This window comes from Leucoraja erinacea, chromosome 19 (assembly GCF_028641065.1).
Source record: "Leucoraja erinacea ecotype New England chromosome 19, Leri_hhj_1, whole genome shotgun sequence".
Taxonomy (NCBI): Eukaryota; Metazoa; Chordata; class Chondrichthyes; order Rajiformes; family Rajidae; genus Leucoraja; species Leucoraja erinaceus.
The window spans coordinates 23203326-23219060 of NC_073395.1; the positions used below are offsets into that span (position 1 = coordinate 23203326).

Below are 15735 nucleotides of genomic sequence, written 5' to 3' on the forward strand. Positions count from 1 at the left end.
CGAACGCCATACAGACAGCACCCATAGTCAGGATTGAACCTGGGTCTCTGGCGCTGGGAGGCAGCAACTCTACCGCTGCACTACCGTTGCTCCGGATTCTGCCCACACTCCAAACATGTACAGATTTATTGGTTAATTGACTTCAGTAAAGATTATAAATTGTCCCAAGTGTGCAGGATAGCGCTAATGTACGGGGTGATCGCTGGTCGGCACGGATTCGTTGGGCCGAAGGGATTTTTCTGCAGAGTATCTTTAAATTAAACTAAACTAAGCTAAGCTATTTGTCTCGTCAATGTTAGGCTTCATGGGAGCAGTGCAGGAGGCAGAGGCCAGAGAGGGAATCAGATGGGAAATTAAACTGACGAAGGCACGCGGCGGGGGGCAGGATCGCTCCCTTTGTAGCTTGTCATGATACCTTTCAGGTCACACACAATCTGGTCAGCTTTTCTTTGTCTTCCCGTCATTCTGCCCTATGGATCAATTATCTACTACCAAGCAAAGCGAGCCGGTGAGAAGCCATGGGGTTCTACAAACAGCACAGGGATGATGCACCGGGGTAACTCATCTACAGAGTGTGTCTATCACTGCAATTGCCGGCATTTACTGCCCATTCGACTGAGCAACTTCCAGGGGTGTTCCAATAAGTAGGAAAGCTTTACACGGACATGGTAAATGGGACCAGCTTGGAAAGAGCATCTTGAGCACAGACATGTTGGGCCGAAGGGCCCGTTTCCTCTTGTAGGACTGTACAACTCAAAGAATCCACGACGGCACAGTGGTAGAGTTGCTGCCTTGCAGTGCCAGAGACCCTGGTTCGATCCTGACGGTGGGTTCTGTCGGTACGGAGTCTGCACGTTCTCCCCGTGACCACGTGGATTTTGTCCGGGAGCTCTGGTTTCCTCCCACACTCCAAGTTCATAGGTTAATTGGCTTCTGTACATTGTAAATTGTTCCAAGTGTGTAAGATAGTGGTAGTATACAGGGTAATCGCTGGTCGGCGCAGACTCGATAGGCCAAAGGGCCTGTTTCTGCACTGTCTTTAAAGTCTAAAGTCTAGATCAGCCCTTTGCAATACTTGTTCAGTACGGGGATCATGTATGCTCCTGTTATCCATGTAGTGAGAATTTGGGGGGAAAGGGGAGTGCTTCCATTTTGGTAAGAGCAACTGGGTCAGTCCTTTTCAAAAAATGGAGATAGAGTTCTGACGAAATTAGGGTACATTTACAGGAGCATTAATGTGGAATATTTCAAGCCATCTGTTATTCACTGTACATCATTTCCAAGTATCAGTAAAAAAAACAGCACAGGTTAGTTTCCAACTGGAAGCACAACAATCACAACTTCACACACAGTTGATTTCAGAACCAACAATTCAATCATCTATTCATCCACACCAGTGAAAACTCTGGAGAACACATTTTAATTTATTTTTCTCTTCAAACAATTATATACAAAAGTGATTCTTGATGTTGCAGGACAAGATAATTAGTTATTTTTAAAAGACGTCATCTTCAGGGTACATGCAGATAATAAAACATGAAAGGCAGCTTTTGTTTCCACCAGAGTCTAGGACCAGAGGGCACAGCCTCAGAATAAAAGGACGTACATTTACAATGGTGAAGATGAGGAATTTCTTTAGCCAGGGGGGGGGGGGGGGGGGGGGGGGGGGGGGGGGGGGTGGCGAATCTGTGGAATTCATTGCCACAGATGGTGGTGGAGGCCAAGTCATTGAGCATATTTAAAGCAGAGATTGATAGGTTCTTGATTAGTAAGGGCATCAAAGGTTACAGGGAGAAGGCAGGAGAATGGGGTTGAGATGGAAAAATAGATCAGCCATGAACGAATGGTCGAGCAGCCTCGATGGTCCGGATGGAATAATACTGCTCTTATGTCTCATGATCTGTGTCTATCTTTAATACAAGTAATCTGTTTGAGGTCATTATGGTAATGTGGAGAGATTGGACAGTATTCGGTTTGTTTCTCGAGACAGAATTCAGATCATCCCTCAACCACATACAAGATCATGCGAGGTATAGATAGGGTATGTGGTCAAAATTGTTGATGGTATCAACAACAAGTGACTTTAGGTTTAAGGAAAGAGGAAGAAGTTTTTCTTTACTTGCAAAGCGTGATTGGTGTCAGGAACTCACTGCCAAAGAAGGTGGTGGAGTCAGATCCAAACACTACATTTCAGAGACATTAAATAGTCAAGATGTAAAGGATATGGTCCTAAGGTGGGCAAATGTAATTAGCGTGGAAAGGGGGAAAAGTAATGGTCAGCATAGACACGGTGGGCTAAAGGGCCTGTTTCTGTACCGTAATACTCTACAACAGAAACCGTTCTCAGAATGCTGGAGTAACTCAGCATATCAGGCAACACCCCTGGAGAGTAGGGATAGGTGACGTTTTGTGTCGGGAACTTAATGTTCTCCAGAGATGCTACCTGGCCCATCAAGTCTACTCCGCCATTCAATCATGGCTGCTCTATCTTTCCCTCTGAACCCCCTCTTCTCCCCATAACCCCACATCTGTATTTATCTAGTATCTGTCAACCCCCATCTTAAAAATACCCAATGACTTGGCCTCCACAGCCATCTGTGACAATGTTGCTCCAGCACTCTGTCTTTTTTTTTAAACCAAGTTTGAAAACTGGATATTTCCTGGATTTTAAAAATGCATCATAAACTACTGCACTTACAAGAAATGTAATCAACAACTATTGTGAAATCTGCATAGACCTTGAATATTTTATGGCAACACAATAACTTATGTGGTGCGTGATTCCATCAGCCCATGCCAGGTTTACAATAGAACATCCTTTCTATAAATGTAATAACCAAGAACTGCAGATGCCGGTTTACACCAAAAGTAAAACACATAATGTTGGAGTAACTCAGTGGGTCGTACCCGCTGTGTTACTCCAGCAATTTGCATCATCCTTTCTATAAATAAAACCAACAGTGGCACCAACCAAGACATTGACTTGCATGGCGCTGGGTGACACACAACTATTCCCATGTAAAACATTTACTTTGACATCAAGTCTTATTTTAGTTTTAGTTTTAAAGATACAGCATGGAAAAAGGCCATTTAGCCTACTGAGTCCATCGATCATCTGAACACTGTTTCTACATCATCCCACTTTCCTGTCCAGTCAATCAATGTACATCTTTGGAGTGTGTGGGGAAACCGGAGCACCAGGAGAAAACCCACACGGATCACAGGGAGAACGTACAAACGCCACACAGACAGCACCCGTAGTCTGGATCGAACCGGAGTCTCTGGCTCTGCTGCTTATTTTGAAGTTAAAACCTTAAAAACTAACCAATAGGTGGGTCAAAAGGCTTCTCTCAATCAATTGGAAAACTATTTGGGTTGACACTTCAGTGCCACACAGCCCATTTGAAACTTGCTCCTTGGTTGGGTTCAAGTTAACCATGATATCATTTCAAGGGTTCGAGCTCTATCCTCAATTTTTCAGAGAGTATTTCTCCCTCGTGCGATATTTATAAAAACAATCTAACATTATCACTTTGCAGGAAGGTGCAATGCACACAGTACGCTGCTTTTCCTACAACAGTAACTACACCGCAAAAAACCTCCAACAGCTGTAAAAAATGCTTTCGAAATTCTGACAGGTGCCATGCAAGTGCAATCTCTCTATCCTTCAGAAGACCAGAGAACCTGTGTAGATGCCATTACTGTGCAGTGCGTGTGTGGTGGAAATTGAGTAATTGTGTAAAGGCCTGCTTACATCTGCCACTTTAGTTGCCTGTAGACTGATTAAAAACCTCTTTTCTTCAAAGCTAAAATATCCTGTAGTAAATGCCATTACCGTGCAGAGGGTGTGCGGGGTAGAGATCATCTAATTGGTTAAAGGAGCATACATTTGCCATTTTCGCTGTCCATAGATGTTATCAGATATAATTCTAAATGCTCTGGAGGAACAATTTGTATTTAACGGAACAATTTCTCCATTAAATTTGCATCCAAATCAATTCAAGTTTGTCTCTTCCTAAAATGCCGTGTAACCAGACACAATGTCCAACTTTGTATGGACATTATTCAGCTACTTTGAAAAACAGCAATTTCTGAGAACAAAAAGATCATTGTCTCCAAGAATGGTTAATGTCACTGTGCGGTAGAAAATAAAGCAATCCGGTCAAGGCTCCAATGTTAATGCAGGGTATAATGGAGCCGACGGCAAGGCCTATTTTGAATAAAAGACTGCGATTTACGGCTTGTCGCTGACTGCATACCACGCAACAAAAGCTTTTCACTGTACCTCGGTACACGTGATAATGAACTAAACTCCACTTGCAGTGGGATCCAACTGCAGCCTAAGATCCACATAGTTTTGTTTATTTTTGATATACAATGTGGAAACAGGCCCACTGAGTCCATGCCAACCAGTGATCACCGTACTCCAGCTGTATAGAATGGAGAGATATGGATCATATGTGGACAGAGTAGATTAGTTTCACTTGGCATCATATTCTGCACGGACTTTATGGGCCAAAGAGCCTGTTCCTGTGTTGTACTGTTCTACGTTCTTAGATGTGGCATGGAAACAGTCCCGTCAGACCACCGAGTGCATGCTGACCAGCGGCCACCCCATATCCTAGCACTATCCTACACACCAGGGATAATTACCGACACCAATTAACCTACAAACCTGCACGTCTTTGGAATGTGGGGGTACCCACACGTGGGATGTGAATGTACAAACTCCATACAAACAGCACCTGTAGTCGGGATCGAACCCGGGTCTCTGGCGCTGTACAGCACCAGCTTTACTGCTGCTCCACTGCACCACCCCGCATGAGAAAGCGACTCAAATAATGGATCACAATTGAATCCCACAAACTCACTCAAAAATTCAGCTCTTGGGCATCATGGAGGGAGTTAGATTGGTAGAGATGCGTTCACTCATAGACGGCTGGGGTGAGTGGGAAGAGTCATACTAGACATTCTTTCCTTCCACAATCTAGCTGGAATGCGGCAGTCCCGGCCACAAGCATCAGTGTATGCGAACAGCACTTGATACAGTGGATAAGCACAGGAGGGAGAGAGGGCTTTATTATCATATGTCCTGAAACGGAACAACAAAATTCTTACTTGCAGCAGCACAACAGATAGGTAAAGATAGCACCCTGTAGATAACATAATAAACAACAAAAGGTTCAGCAAATCAAAAAAATATAGTGTTGAAGTAAAAAACAAAGCATCAATTCCCTAGTGCAATAAAGCATGTTTGTAGTTTGGGGTACGTTGGAGTTTGTGGTGTTTAATAGCCTGATGGTTGTAGGGAAGAAGCCGTTCCTGAACCTGGACGTTACAGTTTTCAGGCTCCTGTACCTCCTTCCCGATGGCAGGAGTGAAATGAGTGTGTGGCCAGGGTGGTGTGAGTCTCTGATGATGCTGGCAACATTTTTGAGGCAGCGACTCCTGTAGTTCCCTTTGATGGCAAATGAAGGATGAAGGAAGTGAAATTAGTCCAACACTTTCTTGTGCATTATATGCTCTTTAATTCTATGTAATACCTATCAAACCTGATCCAGCATCAATAAACTAAATGTTGGGGGAGGCCACTGTTGACACCTACACCATAGCACGGTTGGTGGAGCCCAGGCATGTGCCGTCAGGGTACGCAAGGTAGGCACTGCCTACCCTGACTAAAATTATAAAATGGTAATTATTAAATATAATTAAAGGCTTGGGAGAATAATGCCTACCTAAGAGATCGATCTCTTAAGTAGGCATAATTCTCCGTGCCTCATCCGCAGTGCATGTAACATGTGAAGGTCTGTGCAGCCCACGTGCCGTCGAGGATGCTTCAAGCCGTCAATTTCCAGGGTACTGAAGGCAGCTGAAATTCTGCCTTTGCAGCACTGCGCATATGCAGCAGCATACTGCGCATGTGCAGCGCAAGTTTCTTGGCGGGTTTTTCCAAACATGGATTGCCATTATCTTAAGAGTATCTTTAAGAAACAAAGAGAGAAGAATGGAGTTTGTGTACAAATGACATGGCAAGTAGATTTCTTGGTGCTATATGTTTTTAAATACCGTATTTCTCAGCAATGAAGATGCTATTTTTTACCTAAAAATAAGGCATGAAAATTTGCATGCGTCTTGGAAGCCGAAGTTGGAAGGTTGTTAGCCAAGAAAGATAGACTTGACTATCCCTCAGTACAGCAACATCAAGAACGATGTGGTTGTACTGAGGGATAGCCAAGTCTATCCCTCATTGCTGGCAGCTGATAGGAAGCGGCTTTAAAGGCCAGCGCCACTAGGGAGGGGAGAGTTCCTTTCACAGTGTGTGAGGAGTCTGGCCCGGGGTAAAGTTGCGGGGAGGGCAGGAGCGTTGAGAAGGAGGGGGTTGGGGATCATGACAGCAACGCACTTGCCGCGACGCTCCGGGCGTGGAGCCATCGCATTGTGGCCAGGGGGGAGAAGTTGCTCGGGTGGCTGTGAGCGGCCGCCACCTCACCTCCTTCTGCCGGCCCCCGCTCACCTCTGGCAGTGCTCTCCGTCTGAAAGCCTCTCTCCTGCCGCTCGCTGGCCTCACTCACATCAGCTGCTTCCCACAAATCCTTAATTTAAGACAGCGCGATCAAGTGACCAATTGAGGTTACTCGGCTGTCGGAATTTAAGGATTTGCAGGAAGCGGCTGACATGAGTGAAGCCAGCGAGTGGCGGGTGAGAGATGTTCAAACAGAGGTGAGCGGGCCGGCAGAAGGCGCTGAGGTGGCGTCCGCTGTCCAGTCCCGGCGGCCGCTCGCTGCCACCCGAGCTACTTCGCTCCCCGGCCACAATGTGGTGGCTCCGCGCCCGGAGCGCCGCGACAGCGGTGAGTGAGTGAGTTACTGGCATGATCCCCTCCTTCTCAATGCTCCTGCCCTCCCCGCAACTTTACCCCTGGCACAGACTCCCCACATGCTGTGAAAGGAACTTGCCCCCCAATTGGTCCCTTGAACAAGTATTGCGATTAAATAAGGTCACACCTGATTCAACTTCTCCCGGTGTGCTCCTGTTTTTCCCACTATCTCTCCACCTGCCGTCACCCTCCACCCCCCACCCATTCAGTAATTCAGAATTAAGGAAATTTGGAAGCCTTGGGCAAATTGTTTTCTTTACTTTTATTTTTTGGAGCGTGAGAAATTCTATGTCCCACCAGCGTTCTTTCAAAATTTAGCGACTCAAAATGGTGGTGCGTTTTCATTGCCGGGAAAGACAGTACGTTATTAAGAGATTTGGCTTTTGAAGACTGTATAAAAGTCGACTGAGAGAACAATCTGCGCATGCGTGGTTTAAAATTTACCCTGAGTAATTACTCACGGCATGTGCCTGGTAGAGCCACTGCCTCACAGTGCCAGAGACCCGGTTTCGACCTGACCTCAGGTGCTATCTGTGTGGAGTTTGCACGTTCTCCCTGTGACCGCATTGGTTTCCTCCGGGTGCTCCGGCTTCTTCCCACATCCCCAAGACATGCGGGTTTGTAGGCTAATTGGCCCTCTGTTATAAGTGCTCTGTGTGTGTGGGGAATGGATGAGAAAGTGGGACAACATAGAACTAGCATGAACGGGTGATCGATGGTCGGTGTGGACCCGGTGGGCTGTTGGGCCAGTTTCTATGCTGTGTCTTTAAAAATAAATTGGAAGGTGAAGGAAGACACCTACTTATGCATCGCAAGCTCTGCAACTCTATACAATACCGGCAACATTTGATTTAATATTTAAAAAATAGACGTTTTGAGTGAACATTGTTACCCCAAATATAAAGATCAGAATCAATTCAAGTTGACACATGTCACCTAGGGCCTGTACTTATTCATCAGTCATCAGTAAATCTGCACTCCACCTCTCCCATTCACAGGAAGCTCCACAATAAGCTCCCAGTATATTGTTCTAGACTGGAAGAAATAAAATAAATTCCTCATGTGTGCAAGCAATGTTTGGAAATTAAAATCAATTCAAGTTGCATTAATTGGTGCGGTAAGGTATATAAGCACGATGACAGTTTTGTTTGCAGCAGCATCACAGGTACATCTAGAACACACGCCATCTTGAATAAAACCAACTTGAACAATACAAGATGGTGCTGGAAACATGGTGATGCTTGTGTACTGCCTCAGTCTAATCTATTACTCCTACACTCTTGTTCTCAAGTACGGTTAAGCTTATGTGTATAATAAGATTGTTACTGAACTGTGTGTAAACACAAAATGTCACTTTTCCTCGGTACATGTGACAATGATGTACTATTGATTAAACTTGGACACAAGCAACACACAAAAACAAATTGTACATCAATTCTGCTGGATAGCAAAAAAACTGTGCTAAAAATAAGACATGGATGAAAACACAATCAAAAAACAAGTTCATGGTGATGTAAGAATAGTCTGTATTGTTCCTGTGCCAAGGTAGGATTAGGGTTGTGCAGGTCGGTTCAAGAACCTGATGGTAGTTACATAGGTACAGCAGATTTAGGTTTAAGATTACTATTGTCACGTATACCGAGGTACAGTGAAAAGCTTTGCTTTGCAAAGCTATCCAAACAGATCAGATATACTATACATAGATACAATCAGTTCAAACTCGTAGAATAAATGGAATAAAGGGGAAGATCCAGAGTGCATAGTACAGTTCTCAGCGTTGTAGTGTTTTCTAGATTTGAGGATACAGCGTGGAAACAGGCCCTTCGGCCCATCGGGTCCACGCCAACCAATCTGCTTGTCAACCAGTCTGCCTGAAAAAGCGCCCCGACCCGAAATGTCACCTATCCATGTTCTCCAGAGAAGTTGCCTGGCCCGCTGAGTTACTCCAGCACTTTGTGTTCTTTGCTGTGTGTCAGCTGCTTTGTCCAACACCAACCTCTCCTCGTTACTCTGGGGCAGACTCAATAACAACTTGCACCACAGGCCTGTCAATAACTCTCCACTTCCACTGACAGGAGCCTGAGAGTTTCATCTATTCACTTTCTCTTTCCGGCCTCTACCTCCCACAAAGCGAAGGGCAGCAGTGTGAATGCCAAGCTCATTTTAGGGGACTAAATGCAGGCGGAATCTGCGGTATGCAGTCTGTCCAACCAGCCGCTCATTCAGCTCATCGAGTGGCCGGTGGGTGGTTACTGGGCAAGCAGTTTCAGTAGTTTGCACAATTATACCGCAATAATATTGTCACAGAGTGATAGAGACATTGATTATCCGGCCACTTTTGGACCAGCACCTCCTTAAATCCGGACAAAATTACGAGAGCGCACATGAAATCCCCCCCCGACATAGCCGACTTCCAGGGACTACTTTGCGGGTCGGTATCTCGGCCACCCGGCGGCCTCCACAGACCAGTAGTGTTGGACTCCTCTCGGAGGTCGTGACCTCTGATGGTGCGGTTAAAAGGATAATCCAGAAAGGCTCCGTAAACCAAGTATGTCGGCGGACCTGTACTCAGTCTGAGCAGAGAAACTACACCCTTGGAGATGGGAACTGCCTTGAGTGGCAAGACATGGATCTACAAAGGGGTAAAGTCTCCACTGTTAGGTAACCACCAACAGCCCTCCCTCCTCCTCCACACCCCTTTCTTTCCTCTTCCTCCCCCTCCCCCTCCCCAGACTTGTACCTATTTTTACCTCACCCTACAGGCCTTCCTCTGGATTCACAATCCACAACTCTTCAATTTTTTTTTATCTCACACCTTTTCTTTTCATAATTCTGGCCTTTGTCCAACCATCTGCTCATCATCATTGGTTGTGTCCACCTATTACCTGCTATGCTTAGTCCTACGCCTCCTCTCTCCCTCTAGGCTTCTCCCCCGCCCCTCCCCTCCTCCCCCTACAATCAGTCTAAAGAAGGGTCCCAACGCAAAACGTCACCTATCCATGTGCAGGAAGGAACTTCAGTTGCTGGTTTATACTGAAGATAGTCACAAAATGCTGGAATAACTCAGCAGGTCAGGCAGCATCTCTACAGAAAAGGAATAGGTGACCCTTCCTCAGATGGAGAGTCAGCAGAGAGGGAAACTAGAGACATGAAGAGGTGCGAGGAACAAATGAATGAAAGGTATGCAAAAGGACAAATCAAATATAGCAATGATGACCAAGGGCAGATGGAGCCCACAAAGGTCCTATCCATGGTTACACAAAAAAGCTGGAGAAACTCAGCGGGTGCAGCAGCATCTATGGAGCGAAGGTAATAGGCAACGTTTCGGGCCGAAACCCTTCTTCAGATGCCTATCCATGTTACCCGGGATGCTGCCTGACCCACTGAGTTACTCCAGCACTGTGTCTCTTTTTATTTGGTAAACCAGCATCTGCAGTTCCTTGCTTCCACAAGGGGTTAACAGTTCCACCGTGAAGGAACATTTCTCAAATGCAACTCTTCCTTTTCATGAATCACGCACATGGTAATGCACAAAGTGTCAGTCTTACTGACAGCACCTTCCCAGGATATGAATCACAATTACGATTTAAAAAGCCTGCAGGACACATCTCTGCTGAAACTATTTCCCAGATGTCCAATTTCACAATGCAATCATCATCGTTTCCTGGAAGTTTACACCCTGGAAACAGTTATCATGTTTACACTGGCTCCATAATTTCATATGCAGCTTGCAAAAAAAATCCCAACCATCTGTGATGCCATATACAAGTATGTATTTTTTTTAAAAAGGCTTTTAACACCCTTTTCTCGGGATGACTTGAAAGGTGGGATCCAGCGGCTGAGAAGATTTCTGGGGTATTTTCCTTTTTAGGTTGAGACATAGATGACTTCAGCGGGAGGTTAGGCTGAGGCAGTATTAAACACTGGTGACGTGTTTTACAAGGCATCAGCCATATCAAAGAGAGTTCAGATATCTACAGCCTCCCAGCTTCTGACCCCCCCCCCCCCCTCCCCTCCCCTCCTCCTTACCTCTTTCAAGTCAAGTCAAGAGAGGTTGTCATGTCCCAGATAGGACAATGAAATTCTTGCTTTGCATTAGCACAACGGAATATAGTAGGCACAAATACAGAACATATTAGTGTGTCCATACACCATTATATAAATATATACACACATCAATAAATTAGCAGATAAAGTGCAAATAAACAGATAATGGTCTATTAGTGTTCAGAGATTTGTTTCAGTTGAGTTTAATAGCCTGATGGCTGTGGGGAAGTAGCTGTTTCTGAACCTGGATGTTGCAGTCTTCAGGCTCCTGTACCTTCTACCTGAAGGTAGCGGGGAGTTAAGTGTGTGGCCAGGATGGTGTGGGTCCTTGAGGATACTGCCAGCTTTTTTGAGGCAGAGACTGTGATAGATCCCCTCGATGGTAGGGAGGTCAGAGCCGATGATGGACTGGGCAGTGTTTACTACTTTTTGTAGTCTTTTCCGCTCCTGGGTGCTCAAGTTGCCGAATCAAGCCACGATGCAACAGGTCAGCTGACTATCGCCCCTCCACACTCCACTCAACAGGCAGAGTAGTGGACGCAGCCCAGACCATCACGCAAGCCAGCGTCCCTTGCATTGACTCCATCTACACCTCACGCCGCGGCGGCAAGGCCAGCAGCATAATCAAAGGACCAGTCTCACCCCTGGTCACTCCCTCTTCTCCCCTCTCCCATCAGGCAAAGATACAGAAGTTTGAAAATGCACACCTCCAGATTCAGGGACAGTTTCTTCCCAGCTGTCAACAGCCAACTGAACCATCCTATCACCCACTGGAGTATGGTCCTGACCTTCCATCTACCTCACTGGAGACCTTAGGTGCAGGAGGCAATTCGGCCCTTCAAGCCAGCACCACCATTTAATACGATCATGGCTGATCATCTAAAATCAGTAACTGCTGTTCCTGCTTTTTCCCCATATCCCTTGATTCCTTTAGCCCTAAGAGCTAAATCTAACTCTCTTAAAAACATCCAGTGAATTGGCCCCCACTGCCTTCTGGGGCAGGGAATTCTTTCATCATACGTCGGTCCCGCCATCCTGGGAATTAACCTGGTGAACCTACACCTTTAGTGCACTTTACCTTGCACTAAATGCTGTACCCTTTATCTTTACTCTATGGACAGCTTGATGGTAATTGTGTATAATCTTTTCTTTGACTGGATAGTATGCAACAAAAAAAGCTTTTCACTGTATATGGGTACACGTGACAATAATAAATTAAACTAAAGGGAAGATAGAGAGAAAGAGTGCAAAATATAGTTATCAGCATTGTAGCGTTGTAATACATGTGACAATAATAAACTAAGTCTTAATTCTGAGGCAGGGTCCGAACCCGAAACATCTACCACATCTTTGCCTCGGCTGATGCTGCCCGACCTGCAAAGTGCTGGAGTGATGCAACAGGTCAGGCTGCATCTCTGGGGAACATGGATTAGTGAGGTGGATTTGCAGAGGGCGAAACAGAGTTAGTGTTTCAGGCCAGTGACCATTCATTGGGTTTATAGTTTTTAGTTTTAGAGATGCAGTTCGGAAACAGGCCCTTCAGTCCACCTCCCACACTAAGGTCAGAATGACCCAAGTGTTGAAGCTCTGTGGAACACTGAACGACAGACAGGTTTATACTAACGCTCAAGTATAATGAAGTCACCTGTCCTACTTCTTAAATGATCTCATTTTAATCTTGATCGGAGTATATATTTATTAAGTTAATTCCAAAATGCAACGCGATACAACGCCGGAAAGCAAAAAGCAAACGAGAAGACTTCAGCTCCAACGAGCAGCTCATCAATTCCATTCTTGGCTGCAAAACGCGTTGTAAAATGATTTGCAAATGATGCTATTTAAAGCCTAATTCGCCAACAATTCAACATTGCACTGCAATACTCGGTTAGCTCGCTTGGCGAAGGGGAGAACGAGTTCTGTAATTGTAATTGAACTGTTCGAGGTCGCCAGCAAACACGGATCCATCCCCTCCACTCCTCCCTCTAGGTCGATGTGAAGAAAATGGAAATCGCAACATTAACTCATTCTTAGTCATTCATTGCAACTTGCCACATTTATATTAGATTTTTTTTTTCAGTTTTAGAGACACAGCATGAAAACTGGCCCATTGATCACCCGGTCACTACTAATTCTATGTTAGACCATTTCCACTCCCTACATACTAGGACAATTTTACAATTAACCTGCACATGGGAGGAAACCTGAGTACCAAGAGAAAACCGGTGCTGTCATAGGAATAATGTGCAAACTCCACACAAACAGCATCGGGGTCAGGATCGAACCCGGGTTTCTGGCGCTGCCCAAGGCCTCGTCTTGAAGCAGTTACTGCCCGTAGTACTAAAGATTATAGAGGAGCTCCTCTATAATCTTTACGTAGTACTATTTGAAGATATACACAAAATGTTGGAGTAACTCAGCGGGTCAGGCAGCATTTCTGGAGAATATGTGACGTTTCGGGTCGAGACCCTTCTTCAGACAGAACAATTCGGTAGTACTATTTAGGAATGTATATTAGATGCATTTAGTGAGTTACTGCTGTAATTGATTCAGGGGACTTGAGTTATTATTGTCTGATGAGTTTCCATGCTCCCCGTGTCATTTCCCCCTGGGTGGGACGAGTAGGGGTGGGAAGGGCAGGGCTTCAACTCCGGCTCCCGCCTCCCAACTTTGACCGTGGACCATCGCCAAACTTTTCCGCGGCCGCTTTTGGGATCATTTTCTGCCGCCTGCAGAAAATAATCTGAAGATAGATGTGACGGATAAAATTGACTTTGACTTTGAGATAAAACAGCATCTGCTGACCCTTCCAATGCAAATATTCTGAGCAGCGTGGAAAGAAAAAAATATCTCCCGGGAGTTTCTCTCCAAGTGTCCCCTCCCTCATCTCGCCGTGCACTTGTTCACACATCCCGCTTGGGGAGGGGTGATTGATTTTGAAGTTGAATAATTGTAAGCATTATAAAAGTTGCGCAGCTGGTGTTGTTGCTGCTTCACGGCGCCAGAGACCCGGGTTCGATCCTGGCCTCGGGTGCTGTCTGTTTGCGTGGAGTTTGCGCGACCTTCCCGTCACCGAATGGCTTTGCTCGGATTTCCTCCCCCATCCCAAAAGACGTGCGGGTCTGTAGGTTAATTGGCCCTCTGTAAATTGCCCCTAGTGTGTAGAGAGTGGGTGAGAACGTGGGGTAACAGGGGTGATCGATGGTCGGCGTGGACTCGGTGGGCCGAAGGGCCTGTTTCTATGCTGTATCTTTCAACCAAACCCGGGTAACTGGGCCGGTCCCCACAACTCGAACCAATGCCACACGTCACATGAAATCGATTCTCCCGTTTGAAATGGAAACCCTCACCACAAGCCGACCTCGAATTTCACCAACCATTCCTTTAAACGCCTGTCTACATTTTAATAGTATTTTTCGTGCAAAAACATTTGAAAAAACGAGCCATCCACTTTCACACCCGTAACCCTTTACTGGGCAAAACAAATGAAGCGTCAATAAAGGTGACACCCTTACCTTTCACTTGTGTCTCATATTCGGTTACAATCTCTTTATCCTTCTTGTACCTGGTGGGGGTTGACATTTTTTTCCCCTAGTCTTTTTTTTAATCCCTTTTTAAACCCCCCCTTTTGCTCCGCCGTCCTTTCTATTAACGTCCAGGAGATGTTGGCATGCAGTTTTCTCGTTGAAACCGATTCGGATCCGTCACCCAAGGGGGAGATAAGACAGGTAGGTAGGTAAGCAACACCCGGCGATCAACACCAATCCATCCCCAGGTTGCAAGAACACTGGAGAAGTTTGCACAGCATTGTTCGGATTTTGGCAGAAAAATCAGCACGGTTTCGTTTCCATCGGCTGGAAACTCTGCAATGTAGCCGCTGGTGACAATGTATCCGCGGTGACAGACCAGTATATCTCTCTCAGCCCTTTAAACCTCGCTTTACATGATCCTGCAGCGCTTAATATTCTTTTACTATTTGATTTGTTTCTCAAAGGGGTGAAGTCTGCGCAAAATAAACCTTCCAAATTAATCGGGGCTTTTGCAAATATTGAAATGCAAACGATTTATTGCAGAGGCGCAGTTGCTGTGCGTTGCATTTAGCAGCCCAAAAGTTTGTCGCTACCGAGTTCGCGACTCTCGCCAGCTCCAAAGGCAGGCAACTGACTCACCCCAACGCGATGGCGGAAGTCTGCATCCTTCTCTCGCCCCGCACCCGCCCCGCCCCTCCGGGCGTGATTGACGTCCACGGCAGCCAACCACGCGTTCCATTGCCCGGGCAACGTTCGAAAATAGAATGCCGGAGGGCGACGTCGGGGAGGAGGTGGGCGGGGCCTCGGTGCAGCCAGCTCGGGCTCGCCAGGGGCAGAAAATACAGGCGAGCTTCAATAAAATGAGACAAAAGGAGAGCGAAATGCAACAGGGTCTGAGGCTCCAACAACTTTTTATTCTCCCGGGGATTGCTGAAACATCTGCAATATATGTGTCTGGCTAATGCAGATGCATTTTGCAACCACTTATTTTAAGTGCAACTTTATAACATGTAGTAAGAGAATGTCAAAGTAAAATGGACAAGTTGACATTTAGTGTGAGTGCACATTAAGTAGTGAAATGTTGATTATTATTCGGTGGTGTTTGCATTGTTTGGATTTCTGATGTTCATTGACGAGTTTTTTTCCTTTCGCCTTTTTTTCAACCAGTTAGTTTCTTTGTCCAGAGATATTTCAGGCAAGGAGTTAAGGACATCTAATGTTTTTAAATGCATCCGTTTTCTGGCTTCAGCCGCGACAGCTTTGACCTGAGCCGCAGTTACAACC

The 15735-nt window shown here is 45.8% G+C and overlaps 1 protein-coding gene across 1 annotated transcript in view; it reads right to left on the reverse strand.

Annotated features, from left to right (window-relative positions):
• Nucleotides 1-14977, reverse strand: part of LOC129706383 (SLIT-ROBO Rho GTPase-activating protein 1-like) — a 150128-nt gene extending 135151 nt beyond the window's left edge. Inside the window, 1 exon segment of the mRNA XM_055650661.1 lies at nt 14437-14977. Within this exon segment, the coding sequence (XP_055506636.1) occupies nt 14437-14503 (67 nt within the window). The 5' untranslated portion in view covers nt 14504-14977.
• Between the last annotated feature and the right edge of the window lie 758 nt (nt 14978-15735).